This window comes from Cervus elaphus, chromosome 11, assembly GCF_910594005.1.
Source record: "Cervus elaphus chromosome 11, mCerEla1.1, whole genome shotgun sequence".
Lineage (NCBI taxonomy): Eukaryota > Metazoa > Chordata > Mammalia > Artiodactyla > Cervidae > Cervus > Cervus elaphus.
Window position 1 is genome coordinate 91,515,824 of NC_057825.1, and position 21,959 is coordinate 91,537,782.

At 42.9% G+C, this 21,959-nt stretch overlaps 1 protein-coding gene across 1 annotated transcript; it reads left to right on the forward strand.

The window, feature by feature from the left end:
- Nucleotides 1-14,411: 14,411 nt before the first annotated feature.
- NOTO (notochord homeobox) lies at nt 14,412-21,881 on the forward strand. The gene is made up of 3 exons (XM_043916992.1): nt 14,412-15,007; nt 18,242-18,456; nt 20,435-21,881. Exons 1-3 carry the CDS (start codon nt 14,590-14,592, stop codon nt 20,591-20,593), a joined length of 792 nt encoding a protein of 263 aa, XP_043772927.1. The 5' UTR covers nt 14,412-14,589; the 3' UTR covers nt 20,594-21,881.
- Nucleotides 21,882-21,959: the final 78 nt, after the last annotated feature.

Here is a 21,959-nt window from a genome sequence, read left to right on the forward strand (position 1 = left end):
AACATCTACTTCTGCTTTATTGACTATGCCAAAGCCTTTGACTGTGTGGATCAAAACAAATTGTGGAAAATTCTTCAAAAGATGGGAATACCAGACCACCTGACCTGCCTCCTGAGAAATCTGCATGCAGGTCAAGAAGCAACAGTTGAAACAATAGACTGTCTCCAAATTAGGAAAGGAGTACATCAAGGTTGTATATTGTCACCCTGTTTATTTAACTTATATGCAGAGTACATCATGAGAAATGCTGGGCTAGATGAAGCACAAGCTGGAATCAAGATTGCCAGGAGAAATATCAATAACCTCAGATATGCAAATGATACCCCCCTTATGGCAGAAAGTGAAGAATAACCAAAGAGCCTCTTGATGAAAGTGAAATAGGAGAGTGAAAAAGTTGGCTTAAAGCTCAACATTCAGAAAACTAAGATCATGGTATCCAGTCCCATCACTTCATGCCAAATAGATGGGGAAACATTGGAAACAGTGACAGACCTTATTTTCTTGGGCTCCAAAATCACTTCAGGTGGTGACTGCAGCCATGAAATTAAAAGACAGTTGCTCCTTGGAAGAAAAGTTATGACAAACCTAGACAGCATATTAAAAAGCAGAGACATTACTTTGCCGGCAAAGGTCTGTCTACTCAAAACCATGTTTTTTCCAATAGTCATGTATGGATGCGAGAGTTGTGTCTTAAAGAAAGCTGAGTATTGATACTTTTGAACTGTGGTGTTGGAGAAGACTCTTGAGAGTCCCTTGGACTGCAAGGAGATCCAACCAGTCCATCCTAAAGGAGATCAGTCCTGAGTGTTCATCAGAAGGACTGATGCTGAAGCTGAAGCTTCAATACTTTGGCCACCTGATGCGAAAAACTGACTCCTTGGTTAAGACCTTGATGCTGGGAAAGATTGAAGGCAAGAGGAGAAGGGGACGACAGAGGATGAGATGGTTGGATGGCATTATGGACTCGATGGACATGAGTTTGAATAAGCTCTGGGAGTTGGTGATGGACAGGGAAGCCTGGTGTGCTGCAGTCCATGGAATCGCAAAGAGTTGGACATGGCTGAGCGACTGAACTGATCTGATATTATGCACACTATTTTTATATATATGTATACAAAAGTTTTTCTACTATGCTTGATAAAGGCTTGAGAAAGAACAACAACAAAAAAGAGATAGAGAAATTGGAAAACATAAACTAAGTGAAATAGGAGCACTGAATATGAAATAGGAAAAGTGAAACAACCTAGATAAAAGTAGAAGATCGTCTTATAGTCCACTTATTTTTAAACATGGTTGCTCATTAAAAACACATCTGCAGCTTTGGAAAAAGAAAGCAATATCTGGACATTTGTATGTTTCAAAAAAAAAAAATTCTTAGATAATTCTGATATGTATCTGAATTTTAAAAAGTGATTATTGGTTCTTCTATTAAATGATAGTTTTAGTGATATAGAATTCTATTATTTTCTATTGACCAATCAAGATAGAATGGTATTAAGTGAATAATAGTTACATAATCACAATAGTAGAAGACATTTATCAGTTTTCACAATCAACAGCCAGACAAAAAATAAAAGATAATTACAATTGCAAGCCATAATGGAAACATGATTAGCCTAACAACATAAAATAATAACATACAATCTAGGGGGTTAAGTAGGGTGATATGGTAAGTGGAAGTGCATACATGTACATGTTTTCATCCACCTAGCCAGTTTATGTCTTTTGGTTGGTGCATTTAATCCATTTACATTTAAGGTAATTATCAATATGTATGATCCTATTATCATTTTAATTGTTTTGGGTTTATTTTGTGTAGGTCTTTTCCTTCTCTTGTTTCCTGCCTAGAGAAGTTCCTTTAGCATTTGTTGTAAAGCTGATTTGGTGGTGCTGAATTCTCTTAACTTTTGCTTGTCTGGAAAACCTTTGATTTCTCTCTGTGAATGAGAGTCTTGCTGGGTAGAGTATTTGCAATTAAGTTCTTCCCTTTCATCACTTTAAACATATCATGCCATTCCCTTCTGGCTTGTAGAGTTTCCGTTGAGAAATGAACTGATAACCTTATAGGAATTCCCTTGTATATTATTTGTCATTTTTTCCTTGTTGTTTTTATTTATTTTTTATTTTTTAAAGTGAGCAGATATTTTTATTTGCTACTAGTCTCCTTGTTGTTTTTAATATTTTATCTTTGTCTTTAATTTTCATCAGTGCGATTGCTCTGTGTCTTGGTGTGCTTCTCCTTGGGTTTATCCTGCCTGGGACTCTACACTTCCTGGACATGGTTGACTATATCTTTTCCATGTTAGGGAAGTTTTCAGCTATTACCTCTTCAAATATTCTCTTAGGTCCTTTCTCGCTCTCTTCTCCTTTTATGATCCCTACGATGCAAATGTTTGTGCATTTAATGTTGTCCTAGAGGTTTCTTAGGCTGTCTTCATTTCTTTTCATTCTTTTTTTCTATATTCTGCTCTGCAACAGTGATTTCCACCATTCTGTCCTCCAGGTCACTTATCTGTTCTTCTGCCTTAGTTATTCTGCTATTGATTCCTTCTAGTGTATTATTCATCTCTGCTTGTTTGTCCTTTAGTTCTTGTATGTCTTTGGTAAACATTTCTTGCTTCTTCTCAATCTTTGCCTCCATTCTTTTTCTGAGACCCTGAATTATCTTCACTGTCATTATCCTGAATCATTTTTCTGGAAGGTTGCCTATCTCTACTTCATTTAGTTGTTTTTCTGGGGTTTTATCTTGTCCCTTCATCTGGGACATAACTTTGCGCTTTTTCATGCTGATTAACTTTCTGTAATGTGGTTTTTGTTTTAGTCACTACAGGACTTGGGGTTTTTTTTGCTTCTTCTGTCTACCCTCTGATGGAGGAGGCTAAGAGGCTTGTATAAGCCTCATAAGCCTCTTCTGTTAAAATTAGGAAGTTGATTGTGAAGGAGTGGGACCATGAAAGTTAGGATGGAGACATGTATTGACAGATTCCAGTGAACCTGGGGACCTTGAGTGCCTAAGTTCTGGCTGAACCTCTTTTTTCAGTGGCAATGACCCTTCCACCCCAGTAAGGAATCTTCCTTGCCTGTGGGGCCTGTAATGGCCTTCCCTGAAGTAGTGGTCTTGATTTTTCTCAGGATCTACCTCCACTGCTTAACAGGCTCAATTCCAAACAGACTTTAAAGGGTGAAATACAAAGCATGATCCATGAGAAGGTGTGATAAACACCAAAATAATTGCCTGACTTTGCCGATTTACATCAACAGAAACCTAGGGAAATGTATAGATATGGATCCTTAAGGTGCAGAATCAGGATAGAAGGAATATAAAGTCAGATTAGGCTATATTTATTTACTAATGTAGAGATTTCTGATTCAACATGAGAGCTTGAGTGTTTCCAAACATTTGCTCAGTTGGTTGATTGAAATCTGGAAGTTAGAAGGTCAACACTTCTTTGGTATACAGTAGAAGAAAATATTCAGAGATTAAGGAAGATTGGAATGCTACAGTAGATTTATCATATAAGACCTATTTACCTATCACTTAAAAACGTGCTCCAGAAAGTCCAGAAAACACTCCTTTCATCAAACCTGTGAAAAACACATTCATAGGAGAGCTCTGATATCCTTGAAGAGCTCTATGGTGGCTATTCTCTGTTGGCCAAAAATGATGGAGGAATTTACAACATTGATCTGGCTCCCCAAATGCAGTAGAGATGATGGAATCTCACATTGGCAGGGACCAAGTGATGGTACTTAATTACCAAAGACAAAGCAGGTATAGTTACTGTAGTGGACTCATGAAAAAATGTGGCCATAGTGGGAGGGATGGAGGTCATGTATGGGCTTAGTAATGGATTCTCATTCACCAACACCAGTCTGGCTACAGCCACTGTTGCGTGCCCAACCTGCCGAGAGTAGAAGCCAACACCGAGTTCCCAGTTTGGAAATCAATCAGCCACCTGGTGGCCGGTTGTTTACATAGGAAGGAACAGGGCTTTGTTCTCACTGGAATATTCAGTAACTGTGACATGGATATTCCCTTTCCTGCCCACAATGCTTCTGCCAAAACCACCATCTATGAACATAAAAGATGCCTTACCCACATGTCATGGCATTCCACATAATATTACTTCTGGCCAAAGAATTTCTTTTATAGCAAATGAAGACCAGCAATGGGCTCAGGCTCATGGAATCCACTAGTCTTGTCATGTTCCCCATCAGTCTAAAGTGACTTGGTCTGAGAGTACAGTAGAATAGTTTTTTGAAGACTCAGTTATGGTGCCAGCTGGGTGGCAACACCTTGAGGGCTTGGGTAATGCCCTTCAGGATGCAGGGTATGCTCTAAATGAGCAACTGATATATGGTGTTCTTTCTCCAAAAGCAAGGATTCATGGGTCAGGAAGCTGAACATAGAGATGAGATAACACACAGAATTTCTCTAGTAGAATTATTGTTTTCTGTCTCTGAAACTTTGGGCTCTGCTATTTAGAGTATTAGTTCCCGAAAGAGAAATATTTTCTCAGGAGACACAGAAGTGGTTCTACTGAACTGTAAATTGAGACTGGCCCTGGCTACTTTGGGCTCCTCTTGCCAGTGAATCAACAGGCAAAGAAGGTTATTGTATTGCCTGGGGTGGTTGATCCTGACAATTAAGGGTGGGGGATGGGGAGCATCTTAAAATCCATAGCAAAACTTAAAACCCATAGCAAAACTACTACAAACTAATACAAGAAGGAGTGCTATTGACACATACCGGAAACAAAGGTCACCCCATCAGGCAGGGAATATTAAATGGGGAGTAGAAGAGTATTTATAAATACCAGCTAAAACAACACAACTTGTTGCAGGAATAAGGACAAAATTTTTCTTCTTATTTCAATGTAAATATTTTTGTGTTTTAACCAAAATTTTCCTTCCCTTCCAATTCCTCTACTGTATAAATAAATTTTTAACATTTATTGTTACAGGATGTAATGGGTAGTGTGACTTAGCTAGAAGAGAAGTTAATATCACCAAACTACGAAAACTATGAACCTGTAGACATTACATCCTCTTTTGTCAGGGGAGAGTTAGAAATGAACATTTTCCATATGGATACCCAATTGATATGACATATTTTCATTGTACAGAAATAGGTATATCAAGTTAAGCAGAAACACAGTTTTGCTGTCATTTGCTTTCAACCTTTATTTGAAAGTTAAGTCTGGTGAAAACAAGTATTTATGGATGCCAAGTTGACAAAGGCTGGACAATGATGGCTTTGTACTTGGTCACCTTAGCTAAGCTGGAATCATACTTCCCAGAATTTCCTTTCCTCTATGGTTCTAAGCTAGGATTGGCCACAGGAGAAATTTCCACGAAAGGTAGAAGTGAAGTAGCTAAGTTTATACTTGGAAGGTAGCAGTATGGTCAGGTGTTATTACAACTCAGGTATAGTGCTGTGGACCTGTTGGTTCGCTTTACTGGTGTAAGGCAGGCGCTGAGCCTGCAGGTTTTAGGTCTCATTGGATCTCCTTCTTCAGCCTCTTCAACTCCTGGGCTAAGTACAATTTTAGCTCTGAGATGAAAGACACCAGATTCAGCTATCGATCTCTTACATCACGAAGTTGGAGGCTTCAAGGTAGTGAAAGAAGTGAGTTTCAGTTTCTTTTTGTGAGTTTCAGATCTTCCTCGAAGGTTCCAGTTATTCCATTCCTCTCCACTTCATGTCCACTTTTCATTCCTCACTGCCTACCCTATTGAAGTCTCAGTACTAGATGCAGAAGCAATATCTGTCCGTGAACTGTTTAACTAGTTCCTATAGTTATATACAATCAAATTTTCATAATAAATGCTTTATTCCACATCATCCTTAGTGGATTAGATTTTCTAATCAAATCCTGTTAGCTCTGTGGGTTGTAAATATCTTCTCTCATTTTGTGATTTGTCTTTTTATCTTTGTTTATGGTGTCTTTTATTGTACAGAGTTCTACATTTGAATGTTTTAAAAATTTATTGTCTTTCTTGTATTTAAGGAATTACTCCTTATCCTGAGGTCATAAAACGATGCCTTTTTAAAAAATGAAATCTCCCTTTTTCTTTTTCCATAACAAAGGTCCATATTATCAAAGCTATGTTTTTTCCAGTAGTCATGTATGGATGTGAGAGTTGGACTATAAAGAAGGCTGAGCACCGAAGAATAGATGCTTTTGAACTGTGGTGTTGGAGAAGACTGTTGAGAGTCCCTTGGACTGCAAGGAGATCAAACCAGTCAATCCTAAAATAAATCAATCCTGAATATTCATTGGAAGGACTGATGTTGAAGCTGAAGCTCCAATACTTTGGCCACTTGATGCAAAAAAATGACTCATTAGAAAAGACCTTGATGCTGGGAAAGATTGAAGGCAGGAGGAGAAGGGGACAACAGAGGATGAGATGGTTGGATGGCATCACCGACTCAACAGACATGAGTTTGAGCAAGCTCTGGGAGATGTTGAAGGACAGGGAAGCCTAGCATGCTGCCATCCATGGGGTTGCAAGGAGTAGGACATGACTGAGCAACTGAACAACAACAAAAATGATGAACAGACACTACAACATTGGATATACATGTCTTATTCTTGACTTTAATTAGGGCTGCTTTTGAAGTCTCATTTTTAAATATAATTCTTGCTGTAGGTTTTTAATGACCATCCTTTACCTTTAGTTCAGTAAAGTGTATAATTTTTAAATGAATGAGTGTTGAATTTTATAAAATTTTTTTCTGTGTCTATTAAGATCATTATATTTTTTTCAATCTAGTTTTGTAGAATACTACTTTGGTATCTACCTTTTCACCCTGAAGTTTACTAAAAATGTCATTTTTTAAATGATTGTAGAATGTTTTTAAATATTCTTCTGTATCTATTTAAAGTATCACATTTTTTTTCTTTATTTTATAAATATGGTGTATACCTTAATAGACTTTATGATGTTTTCTTACACTCCCAGGACAAACCTTACTTGATCATGATTATTATTTTATATAAACTGCCAAATTTGATTTGCCAACATTTTATTTAACAATTCAGCACCTTAGGATCATAAGAATAATTGGTTTAAAATTTTTTGTTTCACAGTATATTATTTTCTGGTTTGGACATCAAGGTTATGCTAGCCTCAAAAATGATTTGGGTAAGTTTGCCCTTTTTTCAACTGTGAAACAGTATAAAACCAGGATTTCTTAAACTATTGGGACTGGATTTGGGAGGTTGAAAGGAAAAATGATTTGTAAAATTTTGATTACCAATTGAACAGTTAGTGGCATATTGTTTTCTATTTTTTCCAAAGTCAATTTTAACAATTTATGTATTTCTGGAAAATGATCTGTTTTATATAAGGTTTCAAATGTATTGACAATTCATGATAATCCCTAACAATAAGATGATCTCTGTTTCTGGCTTTGTTCTGCCATCATTTCCAATAATTCTCATTTTGTCTTTTCTCTTTTTACTCTTGATCAATTTTGATAGTGTTTTGTTTATTCTATTTTCTTTTTCAAAGAACCCTTTTGGATTTTATTGGTTTTCTCAACTGTACCATTGTTTTATATGCTGCTGCTGCTAAGTCCGACTCTGTGCGACCCCACAGACGGCAGCCTACCAGGCTCCCCTGTCCCTGGGATTCTCCAGGCAAGAACACTGGACTGGGTTGCCATTTCCTTCTCCAGTGCATGACAGTGAAGTTGCTCAGTCGTGTCAGACTCTTAGAGACCCCATGGACTGCAGCCTACCAGGCTCCTCCATCCATTGGATTTTCCAGGCAAGAGTACTGGAGTGGGGTGTCATTGCCTACTCTATCTGGTCACTACATGTTCTGTGAATTGGCATTTAGATCTAAAGACTTGATCAGATTCATGTTTGATGTTTTTTTGACAAGAAAACTTCATACATAAAGTTGCATACCTTCACCAGTAGGCACATAATTTCTAGTTGTTTTTCTGATTGTGATGTTAGAGGCCACTGATGATTCTTGCCATTATGATTAATGCTAATTTCTGTCCCACCACTTTAGTTGTCTAAAAAAATTTTTTTTTCTAGTAAATTCTTCAGACAGATTCTGGTAACAATATTCTCTCTCTTTCTCTTTTTAGCTCTTCACAAAAACATCTTAAGAAGTTAGGAAAGCTATCCTGGCCTTTTCTCCTGTTCTGGAATAAACACTCATCTCACTTAAACATAGGCTAAGGGTTCTGTCTTTTTGTTGCAATGTGACTGCTTCTCTATTTGGACTTTTTTCTGCTATCTTTTTTTTGTATCTTCTGTTTATCATTCTTTTTAAAATTTCTGTTTCCTACCTTCTAGAGAACTGATAAAATTTTTCATATACATCCTGCCCCCTTTTAAAAAACCCTTTACTGGTTTGGAAGATATGCATTGCATTTCTATTCTTTTAGTCTTTCCCTTAAGTAGTTAATATACATTCTTAACTATTATTTTTGTCTACTAATATGTAAAATTAGTCAGTATCTTACATTTTTCTCCTGAACATGACAATGACATTAAGAGGCCCATTGCATAATGCATTCAATCTTATTTTGCTGTGTGAAGCTTTAGCTTTTTAATTAAAACAGATTCTTTTTAACAATAAACAGTTGCTAATTAATCAACTTCTATATTTTTCTTATACCTGCACCTCTTGGGTTTTTTTCATTGCTAAACTACTCTTTTAATAGGTTTCGTAAGGAATGGCCTTTGGGTTGCAAACTTTCTTGGCTTCTGTGTGTCTGAAATGTTTTCATTTTTGCCTCTCTCTTGAATGATAGTTTCAATGGATATAAATTTTATGTAGACAGTTAACATCTCTCAGTACTTTAAAGAGACTACTTCATTGTTTTTTTCCCATTTCTTAAAAAATTGTGATAAAATGTACAAAGAATTAACCATCTTAACCAACTGGAAGCGTGCATTTAGTAGTATTAAGCACATTTACATTGTTCTATAACCATCACAACCATCCATCCCCATAATTCTTTTCATCTTGTATACTGAAACTCTATACCCACTAAATAGTAATTTCCTGTAGTCCCCTCCACCTAGTCCCTAGCAACCACCATTGTATTATCTGTCTTTATGATTTTGACTACTCTACCTTATGTAAGTGGAATCATACAGTATCTGTTTTATTGTGATAGGCTTACTTCACTTAGCACGATGTCCTCAAATTTCATCCATATTGCCCAATTTCCTTTCACTGAAGAGATATGGCCACAATGGTGGAGTAGGAAGACCCTGAGCTCACTTCCTGTCACCAGCACACAAAATTTACAACTACTTACAGAGCAACTATCTATGAGGACAACCTGAAGACCAGCAGAAAAGATTTTTCTACAACTAAAGATATAAAATCTGGAGAAGGAAATGGCAACCCATTCCAGTATTCTTGCCTGGAGAATCCCATGGACAGAGGAGCCTGGCAGGCTACAGTCCATGGGGTCGCAAGAGTCGGACACGACTTAGAGACTAAACCACCACCACCAAAGATATAAAGGAGGACCCACAAGACAGGTAGGAGGGGCAGAGACCTGGTATGGTCAAGACCCCCATCCCTGGATAGGAAATGCCAAAACAGAAGGACAATCACAATTGTAGAGGTTCTTCCCAAGAAGTGAGGGGTCTGAGCCCAACATTGAGGCCTCCAGGCTGGGGGTTCTGTACAAGAAGATGAGCCCCAGAACATCTGGCTTTGCAGGCTTGCATATGAGAGAGCCAGGAACAGTAGAAAACAGAGACTCTGTTCTTGGAGGGCACACCAAAATATTATGTAGTCTGAGATCCAACACAGTGGCAATAATTTGTATGAGCTTGGGTCAGACCTACTTTCTGATCCTGGGAAAACCTCCCAGAGAAGCAGGAAGCAACTGGTAGTCCCTTAGGGGCAGCCATTTGGGGGAGTTCATTCTACCAGGACACTGGGGCTACAAAGCACAATTTTGGAATCTCCCTCTAGTTTATAATGCTAGGAGCTTATCCACCCACCAGCAGGTCAGAACCAGTCCCAAGACCCCCAGGGCTGAGCAGCCAGACATTCGCGGACCCAGCCCTGCCTGACAAATGGCTCAGCACCAGCCTTCCCAGCCCCCACAGCCAGGCACCCCAGGACCTGGTTCCACCTACCAGTGGGCAGCAGCCACCACACAAGGTAGGACCTGAGGCCGTGAAGCCTGCTTAGGAGGCACCCTGACAGAGGGGAGAGTATTGCTGGGCCCCATAGGATGTCACCTGCATAAGATCACTTCTCCAAGATCAGGAAATGTAACCAACCTATCTAACACATGAAATAAACATGGAGAAGTAGTAAAATGAGGAGATAGAAGAATATGTTGCAAACAAAGAAGCCACACAAAACTCCAGAAGAACAACTAAGTGAAGTCTACTTATCTCCAGATAAGCAATCTACCCAATAAAGAGTTCAAGATACTGATCATAAAAGATGCTCAAAAAACTGAGGAAAAGAGTAGATGAACCTTGGGAAGTTTAATAAGGCATCAGAAATTTATAAAGAAGGATGGAAGAGATTTGAAGATAATTACTGAAGTGAAATTGTTATAGGTCATCAAGCTAAGAATTTTGAGTTGGGGGGATAATTCTGAATTATCTGGATGGATCCAGTGTAATCACAAGGGTCCTTATAAGAAGAAAGCAAGGGCTTCCCTAGTAAAGAATCCACCTGCCAATGCAGGAGTCACAGGTTCCATTCCTGGTCCAGGAAGGTCCTACATGCGGTGGGGCAACTAAGGCCACATGCCACAACTAATGAGCCTGTGCTCTAGAGCCCACAAGCCGCAACTACTGAAGGCCGCGTGCCCTAGAGCCCATAATCTGCAATGAGAGAAGCCACTGCAATGAGAAGTCTGTGCACCGCAACTAGAGGGTAACTGCCACTCTCCACAACTAGAGAAAAGCCCGCGCAGCAACGAAGATCCAGCACAGCCAGAAAAAAAAAGAAAGCAAGCAAGAATGTCAGAAAAAGGGAAGAAGATGTAAAGATGTTATGCTCCTGCACTTGAAGGAGAAAGAGGCTAGCTAAGAACAAAGACATACTACCAGCCTCTAGAAGCTTGAGAAAAGCAAGAGAACAGATTAAATAAGAAATAGATTCTTCCCTTGGAGATTCCAGAGGGGAGACAACCCTGTCAACATCTTGAATTAGTCCTAAGAGATCCAGTTTTTACTTTTGACCACTAGAACTATAATATAATAAATCTATGCTGCTTTATACCAAAAAAAAAAAAAAAAGAAGAAGAAGAAGAAGGAATCAACAGTAGATTAAATGATACAGAGAAACACTGAATTAGAAGACAGAGTAATGGAAATCACCCAAGTTGAACAGAAAACAATTTTTTTAATGAGGACAGTTTAAGAGACTTCTGGAACAATATCAAACATGCTAACATTCACATTCCAGATGCCCAGAAAGAGAAGAGAGAGAAAACAGGGGCAAAGAACTTACTCAAAGAATTGATAAGTGAAAACTTCTCTAACCTGGGAAAGAAACACATGCAGGTCCAAAAATCACAGAGTTCCAAATAAGATGAACCCGAAGAAGTCCACACCAAGACATGCTGAAATTAAAATAGCAAAAATGAAGGATACTTAATTATATTTAGACATAAATATAATTTAGACATAAATATAATTAGCTATAAATATAAAGATATTTAAAAGCAGCAAGAGAAAAGCATTAGTTACATACAAGGGAACTCACTTATGACTCACACAAAAGGAAAGAAATTCAAATATAACACTAAAGATAGTCATCAAATCAAAAGGCATGAGAGCAAAAGAAAAAGGAACAACAACAACAAAAAACTACAAAACAACCAGAAAACACTTAAAATGTCAATAAGGGCATACCCATCAGTAATCACAAAAGAATATCTTCATGGCTTCATATAGGCAAAAAGGTTTCTCTTGAAGGACACAAAAGCAGATTGTTAAGCTTTATTACAATTAGTTATCTTGTTCATCAAAAGAAAATATTAAAAGAATGAGAAGGCAGGCCACAGAGTGGAAGAAGATATTAATATTTGCATCTATATATATTGTAATAAAAGTCTTGATCTCAAAATATCTATATCTATAACTACTCTTACAAATTAATAAGAAAAAGATAGTAGCCCAGTGGAAACATACGGAAACCACTGGGACCGGGGCTTCACACAAAAGGGGATATCCAAATGGGTGATATCCAAAAGCTCAGCCTAAAGAGTTTTCAGGGAAATAAATGTAAATTAAAATACATTTTTCTAAGGTCACATAGATAGGGGATTTGAACCTAGGCAGTCTGTTAACCTCTCTTGCTCTATTTACTCATATGTTAACTAGGGATATTAATATCTATATACTCATGAACTTACAGTTTGAAGAGAAATAAATCAAACAATAGAAAACAGATAACAATGTACTGAAATACAGTGAATTTTGTATGGAAAACCCAGACCTAAAGACATAGTAACCACACTTTTTACCTAAAAATCAGTACAGACTTAACAAAGATTTCATACATCTTCTATTTTACAAGTTTTTTCTTGTTCTTTGTCAACTCCGCCTGATTCCAGGGTGCATGCTGTTTTTGTAAATAGCTTCTCTCCTCCCCACAATAGCTATCATGTAGCTAAAAACTCAAACTCATTCAACTCTTGTAAGAAGCTCATTAGGTAAGTATTATTTTCTCACTTAAGAGATCATTCCCATTTTATAAGAAAATGAGGCTTAGAGTGAATAGACCACTTATCTGAAGTTACAGTTTGGTGACGAAGTTGGGATTTGAGGCCAGGTTTGTCCAACTCCAAAATCCACATTTTCCATCATCTTGCTCCACTGTTCCCCAGCCACCTAAGTCGCTATCATTGTAGGCCCAAAAAAAGCAGTGTCTATATCCCTCCTCATAAGGCCCACTTTTGGTACTTTAGCACTGCAGTCTGGGTGGTCCTGGGGGTAGACATTGTCAACTCAGACTCTACCTCTTGGAGGAAAAGCTCCTCAAAAAGAAACACATTGAGGGGGACTTCCCTGAAGGTCCAGTGGCTCAGACTGGAGCTCGAATGCCGGAAACAGGAGTTCCATCCCTTGTCAGGTAACTAGACCCAGTGCAGCGAAATTTTTTTTTTTTTAAAAAGAAAGAAACACGTTGAGAAATGAAATAGTATATGTAAGATTTGAAAGTTATGGGGTCCAGAACTTTCCCACTCCTGGTGGATCTGACCTCACCGGAAGAGAGAGTCCTTCCCACCCAGGCCCCTTCCCTGGGGCTCTGATTGCTGTACCCTCATTTCTGACCCTGCCTTCTCTGGCCACAACACAGTAGACCTAGACCTGGGGTCAGATGGGACACCTGTTCTTCGTTTTTCCCCACAATCTCATGTTGCAGACTGCCTGGGGTGGGGGTGGGCTGGGGGTGTTGTTCAGGAGGCAGGGCCAGTATTTGCTGAAGTGGGAAGTGGGGAGGGACAGGAACCCAGCAAGGTTTCCTCCAGCCCTTATTTAGCAGAGCAGACGGTATTTTGGTGTCCCCAAAGAGCTGACGCCTATGGACAATGCCACTGAACTGCACCTCGACCCGCTAGAGTGGTTTCGATGTTACGCATTGATTTGAGGAGGCATAATACTACAGGAGCCTAGAAGGCAGGAATTCCTTCCAGTGCCGCAATCACTGCATAGTGCTCACTAGCCAATCCTAAATGGGTTATGTGCATTAACTCTTATGTGACTATGAGGTACCTACTATTACCATCTATTTTACAGACGAAGACATTGAAACAGTAACTTGCAACTTGCCCAAGTTATACCGATTTGCCCAAGTTATACCCAAGTAAATACCGATTATCCAACTCTGAAAGGGAGATGCAAATACCTGCCTTACACCTTATATAAGGCAGGTTTTGTAGGACACCAACTCCCATGCATTTGCAATAAATTTGTATTTATTACCCTTCCGTTTTTTTGGATACCGGAAAGATTTTTCCAGTGGGGCTTAAGTAATGCCTGAGTGCAGAAAGTCCCTGGAAATACACAAAAGAAATTGACAATTACAGCGGTGTCTCCAGGCAGGAAAAGGTGGGAAATTTATTTTTCAGTGTTTAAACAAGATATTTCCATTTTTAATTTTTTAAATTTTTTTATTTAAGGGCTTGCACAGTCATAGGTGAATGTGGCCAGGGCTTTCGAAGACAGTGAACGGATGAGCCAAAACCTAAAGTCGCGGCACTGCAGGGTGGCTCGCCTGGGATCACCAGCAAGCTACAGGGAGTTCAGGGTCCTTTTCCCGACTGCACAGGATGGGGATATTTTTTAGGAGGAAGGAGGAAGGGCGCTAAGGTGCCCGGGGCTTTGGAACGTCGGGGGTCCTGCCCGCGGGAGGCGGCGCTCACCGGGGCGATGGGAAGGGAAGGCCCGGCCAGCCCGGCTCCGCCCTGTCCAATTTAAGAGCCGCGGGAGACAGCTGTGACCGTTCCTGGCCGACAAGGCTCGCTCCCTTATTTAAAGCAGGTGTCCTCCCGCGCCTCCCGCGCTGCCCACACAGCCCAGAGGCCCCAGCTCCCCTCCTTGGGCCCTTCCGAGCAAAGGCCGCGCCATGCCCAGCCCCGGGCCGCGGGGCTGCCGGCCGCTCCCTCTTTCGGGCTCCGGGGTCCAGCCCCTGCGCACCAGCCGCTCTCCCGGGCCCGCGTCCCCAGCGCTGCCGCGCGGCTCTGCAAATCCAAGCCCACCCCGCGCGCCCGGACGCCTCGAGTCCTCCTTTTCCGTTGAGGCCATCCTGGCCAGACCTGACCCCTGCGCGCCCACCGCCTCCCCGCTGCCAGTCTCCGCTGGCGCCCACGGGGACCTCTGGAACGTGCCCGCCAGGCCTCCCGCCCAGGCTCTGCCCGGCGCGTGCCCACCGACGTGGCTGCCCGCCGGCCTGAGCGCGGGGCTGCACCAGCTGTGCCCCCAGCCCTCTGCGCTGCGGCCCCTCGCCTCCCACTTCTGCGGCCTCCAGGGTCTCAGCGTCACAGGTAGGAGGGAGCGGACGGCCGCCACGGTGGGCACAGGATAGAGGAGAAGTCCCCGAGTTTGAGAGCCACCCGTGGTTGGAGTGGATGTCAAGTGTATGACCCTTGCCCCTGCAGGTGATACCGGGCGGAGAGAGGGACCCAGACCGGGTGGGAGACCATCTGGCCCGCCGCTGAGGTGGGAGAAGGTGTGTGTGGGGGGGGCGGGAGTACGTGTGCAGAGAGGAAGGTGAGGGCAGGCCCGAGAGGGGCTCGGACAACCAGGATCAGCGCAGGGCTGCAGGCAGCCCGGCCCCCCCTGGACTAGGGAGTGGGGGAGGCCCTTGCTCCCGGCCCCACCTGCTTTGCACAGCGCTTGGTGGAGCAGGCATTTCCCCAGCGCGGCCAACTCGGCGGAGAAGCAGCTGCTACTGGTACCCTTCAGCGAGAGCGAGGAGCTGTTGGGTGTTAGCCGACCGGGTTACAGCCTCCACTGCTCACCTCTGTGTGAGCTTAGCTTCCGCACTTTACTCCTCTGAGCCGGGTTCCTTCAGCTCTTAGAATGGTTCCTTGGGGCTCTGGGCCCTGGAGCCCAGTCACTTAAATCCGCATGAGACTTTAACCATTGGGGTAATTTTCTCCTCTAGCATGAACATCCACCTACATGAGGTTTTGCCATTTTTGGCTATCTGGTTCATGCATCCCCATGGCTCCCATGAGGGAAAGCAGGAGCAAATTTAGTGCAAGCCTTACCAACCCAAACCAAGATCCTGGTAAGACAGTCTTTCTTGGGTTCCCCCCACCCTGTGTCTCCTCACCTCCCTCCAGCTGGACATTCCTCCCACCCAAGTGGGAGAGAAACTCTGGTCTCCCAAGCACTATCCAAATTCTTGCCACATAATGAGAGCCACCTCTGGTGGCTCAGATGGCAAAGAATCTGATTGTGAGATGCCAGTTTGATCCCTGAATTGGGAAAATTCCCTGGAGAAGGGCATGGCAACACACTGCAGTATTCTTGCCTGGAGAATTCCATGGACAGAGGAGCCTGGTGGGTTACAGACCATAGGGTTGCAAAGAGCTGGACATGACTGAGGGATTAACACTTTCACTTTCATGAGAGCCATAGCCCTCACTCAAAGCTATCTTTTTCTAATGTCCCCAAACACCTGAGGTCTGAATTGTAACTTTCTACTCTGTATTACTGTAATCAATATATATATATATATATATATTGATTTGGCTGTGCTGGGTCTTAGTTGAGGCATGTGGGATATTTTAGTTTCAGCATGGAATCTAGTTCCTTGACCAGAGATTGAACCCAGGCCCCCTGCACTGGGAACACCAAGTCTTAGCTACTGGACCACCAGGGAAGTACCTCTCTGGTTTTTGCATGGGTATTACATCTACACAGATCAAACTTCAAAATGTTAACTACAAAGTTATCGTATGGAGAAGAGTTTACCATTCCTTTCCCCTAGCCACCTGGTTCTCCCCACCCCACCGGCAGCCAGATACCAGTTTCTTTATTCTTCCAGTGTATTTTATACAGTTTGACACTTAGACACGTGTGTGTGTGTGTGTGTGTTTTAGACACTTAGTCGTGTCTGACTCTTTGTGACCCCATGGACTGTAGCCTGCCAGGCTCCTCTGTCCATGGAATTCTCCAGGCAAGAATACTGGAGTGGGTTGTCATGCCCTCCTCCAGGGGATCTTCCCTACCCAGGGATTGAACCTGAGTCTCTGCATTGCAGGCAGATTCTTTACTGGCTGGGCTCACACACATATGTAGTTGTGAAAATACATGCATATACACACACACACACACACATATGTATTCTTCTAACTCCCGCCCCCATACTAGACACACTGTTCTGCACCTTACTCTTTTTACTTGACCATGTATCAGAGATTTTTCCTTATAAGTCCACACAGAGCTTCTGTAGGCCACAGAATGGTCCATTGCAAGAATATACCATATTTTAAATCTGGCTCCATTGATGATTTCTTATATTTTGCTATTAATGCTTATGTAAGCCAGTTGGGCCCAGTGGCAGGGGCCTTAGGCAGCCAGACCTCACTCCCTTCACTGGGGCAGTTTTGTTTGCTAGCCCTGGAGCCCCTCCCCAAGGTTAGTGGGAGCTGAGGAGTCTTAGCACTGCATTGCCAGAACTCTGTCTGGAACACTTCCCTCCAAGCTAGCCCAGTGGCTTACTTCCTCACTCCTCTGGAGTTATGAGTCAGGTACTGCCCCTGGTAGACCAATCTGCATGTCCGCTGGCCCACAGCTCTATGAGCTGAATAGTACCCTTACGTGCGTTAGAAAAGGGCACCTCCTAACTTCATGCAAACACAACACCTTGTCAGGGAGGGAGAACAGGCTTGCAAAGAGCAGGCAGAATTCCAGACTCCACTTACCCTCTCAGCTGGGTACCTGTGTGCAGGATACAAGCTGTACATAGAGGCCCTATTCAAGCGTCACCTTAGTGAGGTGGCTATCCTTTCTAAAGATATTAATACAAACTCTTCCACCTATCCCCCCCTCAACACACACACTTACCCTGTCCCTCCCTGCTTTATTCTTCTTACTAGCGCTAATCATTTTCTGACATACTCAATATTTTACTTATTTGCCTTCTTTTTTTTTTTTTTTGCTGTTAGGGATTCTCTGTTTTGTCCTGGAACCATGCCTGAATCATAGCACGCATTCAAAAAGTTGAATGAACAGAAAAGATGAACCTTCACTTTTTGTTCAAAAGGGGGTCCCTTCTCTTATCATCTCATAGGGTTTTCCTGAAGTAGCCAAGGAAAGGAGAGATGGAGGTTTGGCAGCTCCTTTTAGGGCCAGAGAATATGCCCCTAACTTGAATAATGGAGGCCAAAGCGATCTCACAACACTGTCCCGTCTTTAAAAAAAAAATTTTTTTTTTAATTTTGTATTGGGGTACAGCCAGTTAACAGTGTTGTGATAGTTTCAGGTGAACAGCGAAGGGATTCAGCTGTACATAAACATGTATATCCATTCTCCCCCAAACTCCCCTCCCATCCAGGCTGCCACATAACATTCAGCAGAGTTCCATGTCCTTCTTTTTCATTTGTTTTATTTCTGCGCAGTCTCCTCCCACCCTGCCTTCTTGCTGTGTTGTTACCTGGCCAAGGGTAAGACAGGCCAGTGAAGCTGTGAGTTTGTTCTCTCTCCTGATGAGAGATGAGAGGGTAGGGGGTTACAGCTAACCTTTCCTCCTGCTAATTGCTCTGCAGGCTTGGAGCTAGTTCACTGCCTAGGCCTCTGGGATCCCCAAGACTGGGCCCACGCTCAGGACCTTCAGGACACTGAGAGATCCCAAAAGAGGATTCGAACCATGTTTAACTTGGAGCAGCTGGAAGAACTGGAGAAAGTGTTTGCAAAACAGCACAATATAGTGGGGAAGAAGAGAGCCCAGCTGGCAGCCCAGCTCAACCTCACAGAGAACCAGGTGAGAGCAGGGACTCCTGTGGGGCTAGGGCTGCACCCAGGGACAGGTCTACTCTCTCAGAAAACCCTGAGTCGGGGCTGGGAGGAATTTATGGGCCTCTTTCTCTGTGCCAGGCTGATAGGGCATATGGGCCCTAACCACTGGCACACTCCCTTCTCTATATGATGAGAAAAATAGTCCTATTTGAACTCATATTATGGAAACAACACTTGGTGTTAATCTAGAACTTTATAATATAATGTTTCCATGCTAAATAAGAAACTGACAGTGAAATTAAGTTGGTATTCAAGAGACTAAATATTAAAAATAATAAACATTCTCTTGACTCTATGTTCCCCTCTGGCTACTGAATTATCTCTGCTCTTTGCACAGGCAAATTTTTCAAGAACTGGCTATGTTCTCTCCATGTCCTCACCTCCCATCTACTCCTTAATTCACTGCAGTGTGAATTCTTTCATTCTGCCATTTCACTGAAACTTCTCATCAAGGTCTCTAATGACCTCCATGCTGCCAAAGGCACCATATGCTTTCTTCCCTCATCTTACCCCACCACTCAGTACAATCAACCACTCCTTCTGTTTTGAAACCCACAGTTCTCTTGGCTTCCAGACAGCACATTCTCTTGGTTTTTCTCCCAGCTCTCTAGTCCCTTCTTCTCGGTTCCCTTTGTAGGGAACTCTTCTCTTTGTGGCCTCAAATTTTCCTCCCTAGATGATTTAATCTATCCCCATGGGTTTTAAATACCATTTTTAAGCCAGTGTCTCCCTAATTTGTATCTTCAGCCCACCCCTCTTTTCTGACTTGTGCATCTAACCACCTTCCTGGGGCCTCCACTTGGGTGTCTTGCGGGTAGCCATTTCAGACTTAACAAGTCAAAACCTCAATTCTTGATTCCACCCCCCCCCCCAATCTCTCCCTTTCCCCACACATGGCATCATTGTCCTCCCAGCTGCTCAAATACTCAGTCATCTTAGATTCCTTTTTCTCTCCCAATTCCAGTCCATCAGCCAGGCTTTTCACCTCTACCTCCGAAATACAACTGGAATCACTTCATTTTTCTCCACTGCCCCCAGTTTCAAATGGGACTGTTCTTCTCATGATACAGGGAAGGGAGTATCCAGCCCCAGCTATTGCTGGATCACTGCAATAGTCTCCCCAGCTATCTCCTCAAATCTGCTTATATCCATTCTTCACCTGCTGCCAGATGTGCAGTGTACTTGATGTAAATAGGACTATGTCACATCCCACTAAAAAACTTGAAAGTAACACTTCTAATCCATGGCCTTCACAGTTTTGGGTGATCTGGTCCCCACTGACCTCTTCCACTTCCTCCTCCTTTGCTTTCCCCTTTCTCAGATGTGTCTGCCATGCTTTCCTCCTTTCTGATCCTCAGACACTCCAAAGTTGATTCCCCTGCCCTGGCTTGCTTTTCTCTGTCCCCAGCAGGCAAGCCTCTCATCCTCTGAGCCTCAGCTTAAGTGCAGGTTCTTCAGGGAGGCTCAAACTCCTATTTGTACCCTCATTTGTGTTTATATATTTGTTTCCATGTTTGTTTTTAGTCTCCCTCCACTAGACTGTGAGCTCCATGAGGGCGGAGCTAGTACTTCACCATTATCACCATCACCTGGGAAGGGCCAGCACTGCCTCAGACATGGATGTTTAAAGTGAAGCCAGTACACAAGTGCTCAATCGTGTCCGACTCGTTGCAATCCCATGGACTGTAGCCTGCCAGGCTCCTCTGTTCATGGGATTTTTTCGGGCAAGAATACTAGAGTGGGTTGCCATTTCCTTCTCCAGAGTTCAGATCAGGAGCTCAGTAAATACTTGGGTGAATGAGTGGTACTGGAATTAGAGGGAAGGGTATGCTTCCCTTAGAATGAAAAGTAAATTTTCAGAGAGGAGTGGGCACTGTGGGAATGGGGGATGCGGTGGGAACTGTTAGTCACATTCTGATCTCTTCTCACTGCCTCAATTATAGGTGAGAGTCTGGTTCCAAAACCGAAGGGTCAAATATCAGAAGCAGCAAAGGCTGAAACTGCCAGCTGCATCTGCCATGGCTGCCTCCTCAGACGAGCCCTCCAGCAGCTCGGACACCAGCATCCAGAGAGAAGACGCCGAGTCAGGAGTGGACAGCTGAGGACTGCAACAAAGGCTCAGTCCAGGCTGGGCTAGTTCTTCCTGGAAACACCCATTGAACCTCGTTGTTTCATTTCTTAATGAAGAGCTTCTCAGGTCAAAGGGCACCAGGAAAATCTGAACTGTAAAGCAGGAGCCCTTTTTTCTGTATCGACCCCTGGGGGTTGTAATAATGCAAATGGTCACAGGTACAGACTTTGGCCTTCAGCTAGGTCCTTGGCCAAGTTACTGAATTTCTGAGGTTTTTTCCCCCCACCTGTAGAATGGGTTATGTAGAAAACTTTGACCTCCCAGGGCTGAGATGATGTCTGTAAAACACTTAAGAGTGTGCCAGGCTCAGCACTAAGAATGCAGTAACTGCTAAGGCTTATGGGTCTCCTTCACCTGTGGGAGTAACACCTCAGCCCCGGCCTCTCCAGAGATTAATCTTTGCCTGACCTGGCTATAGAGGAGAGGGCCTCCTTGAATCAGTATCTGGGCATTGAAGACTCTTCCCCATTGGAAATGGTGGGATTGAGAGCAAAGAAGGACAGGTAGACCATTTAGCCCACTTACTCTCACAGAATTTCCTGAAGTTTTTTAGTTTTGTCTGAACTGTTAACCACTTACAGAAGGAACTCAGGCCCAGCTGCCTCCTTGGAGCAGACATGCTACCCTGAACACCATCTTTTCCCCTCTAGCTACTCGACTTGACCCTCTAGCCATCTTTATATTGAGTAGAGAGATTTAACTGTGCCTTTGCCAAAACTGGCATTTTGTCATAAACTCTGCTGTATTACTTCCCCAAACCCTTCACAGCCAGTTCTCATGGCTTCCATTCCTTCCCGGGAACCACTCAGTTTCTCTCCAATAAGTGTATGTTATAGCCTCCCCTTGTGAAGTCTGCCACCAACATTTCCAAAGCTAATTTCTCTAGCACTTCACATTTCCTGGCTGGCCTCTGTTGAGGGTATCCCCTTAGAATACAGGATGACTTCTGGGTGTCAAGATGAGCTGGTGGAAGGAGGTGTGCCCTGACACCTGGTGGTGAGAGGGGGCAAGGTCTACGCTGCTCTTCAGAGTTCTTAAGGGAGGGAGGAAAGTTAGGGAGCAGGAGTCCTCAGAAAACCATCTGTCCCTGAGGCAGTGGACCATCGTTTCGAGGATACCAGGCTGCAGCTGGAGGGAGGGGGGAGGCCAGGGTCCAGCTTCAAGAACCTTCTGTTCCTGTCCTCCAGGAAATCCTTCCTAATGCTGAATCCAGTCAACTCTATTAAAGGAACCGAGCTGCATGTGCCTCTTCCAGGAAACGTTGGCTCCCGTTTTTAAAAAATCACCAGTCAGCAGATGCCTATTCAGCAGATACCCAGCTCTATCCAATTGCTAAA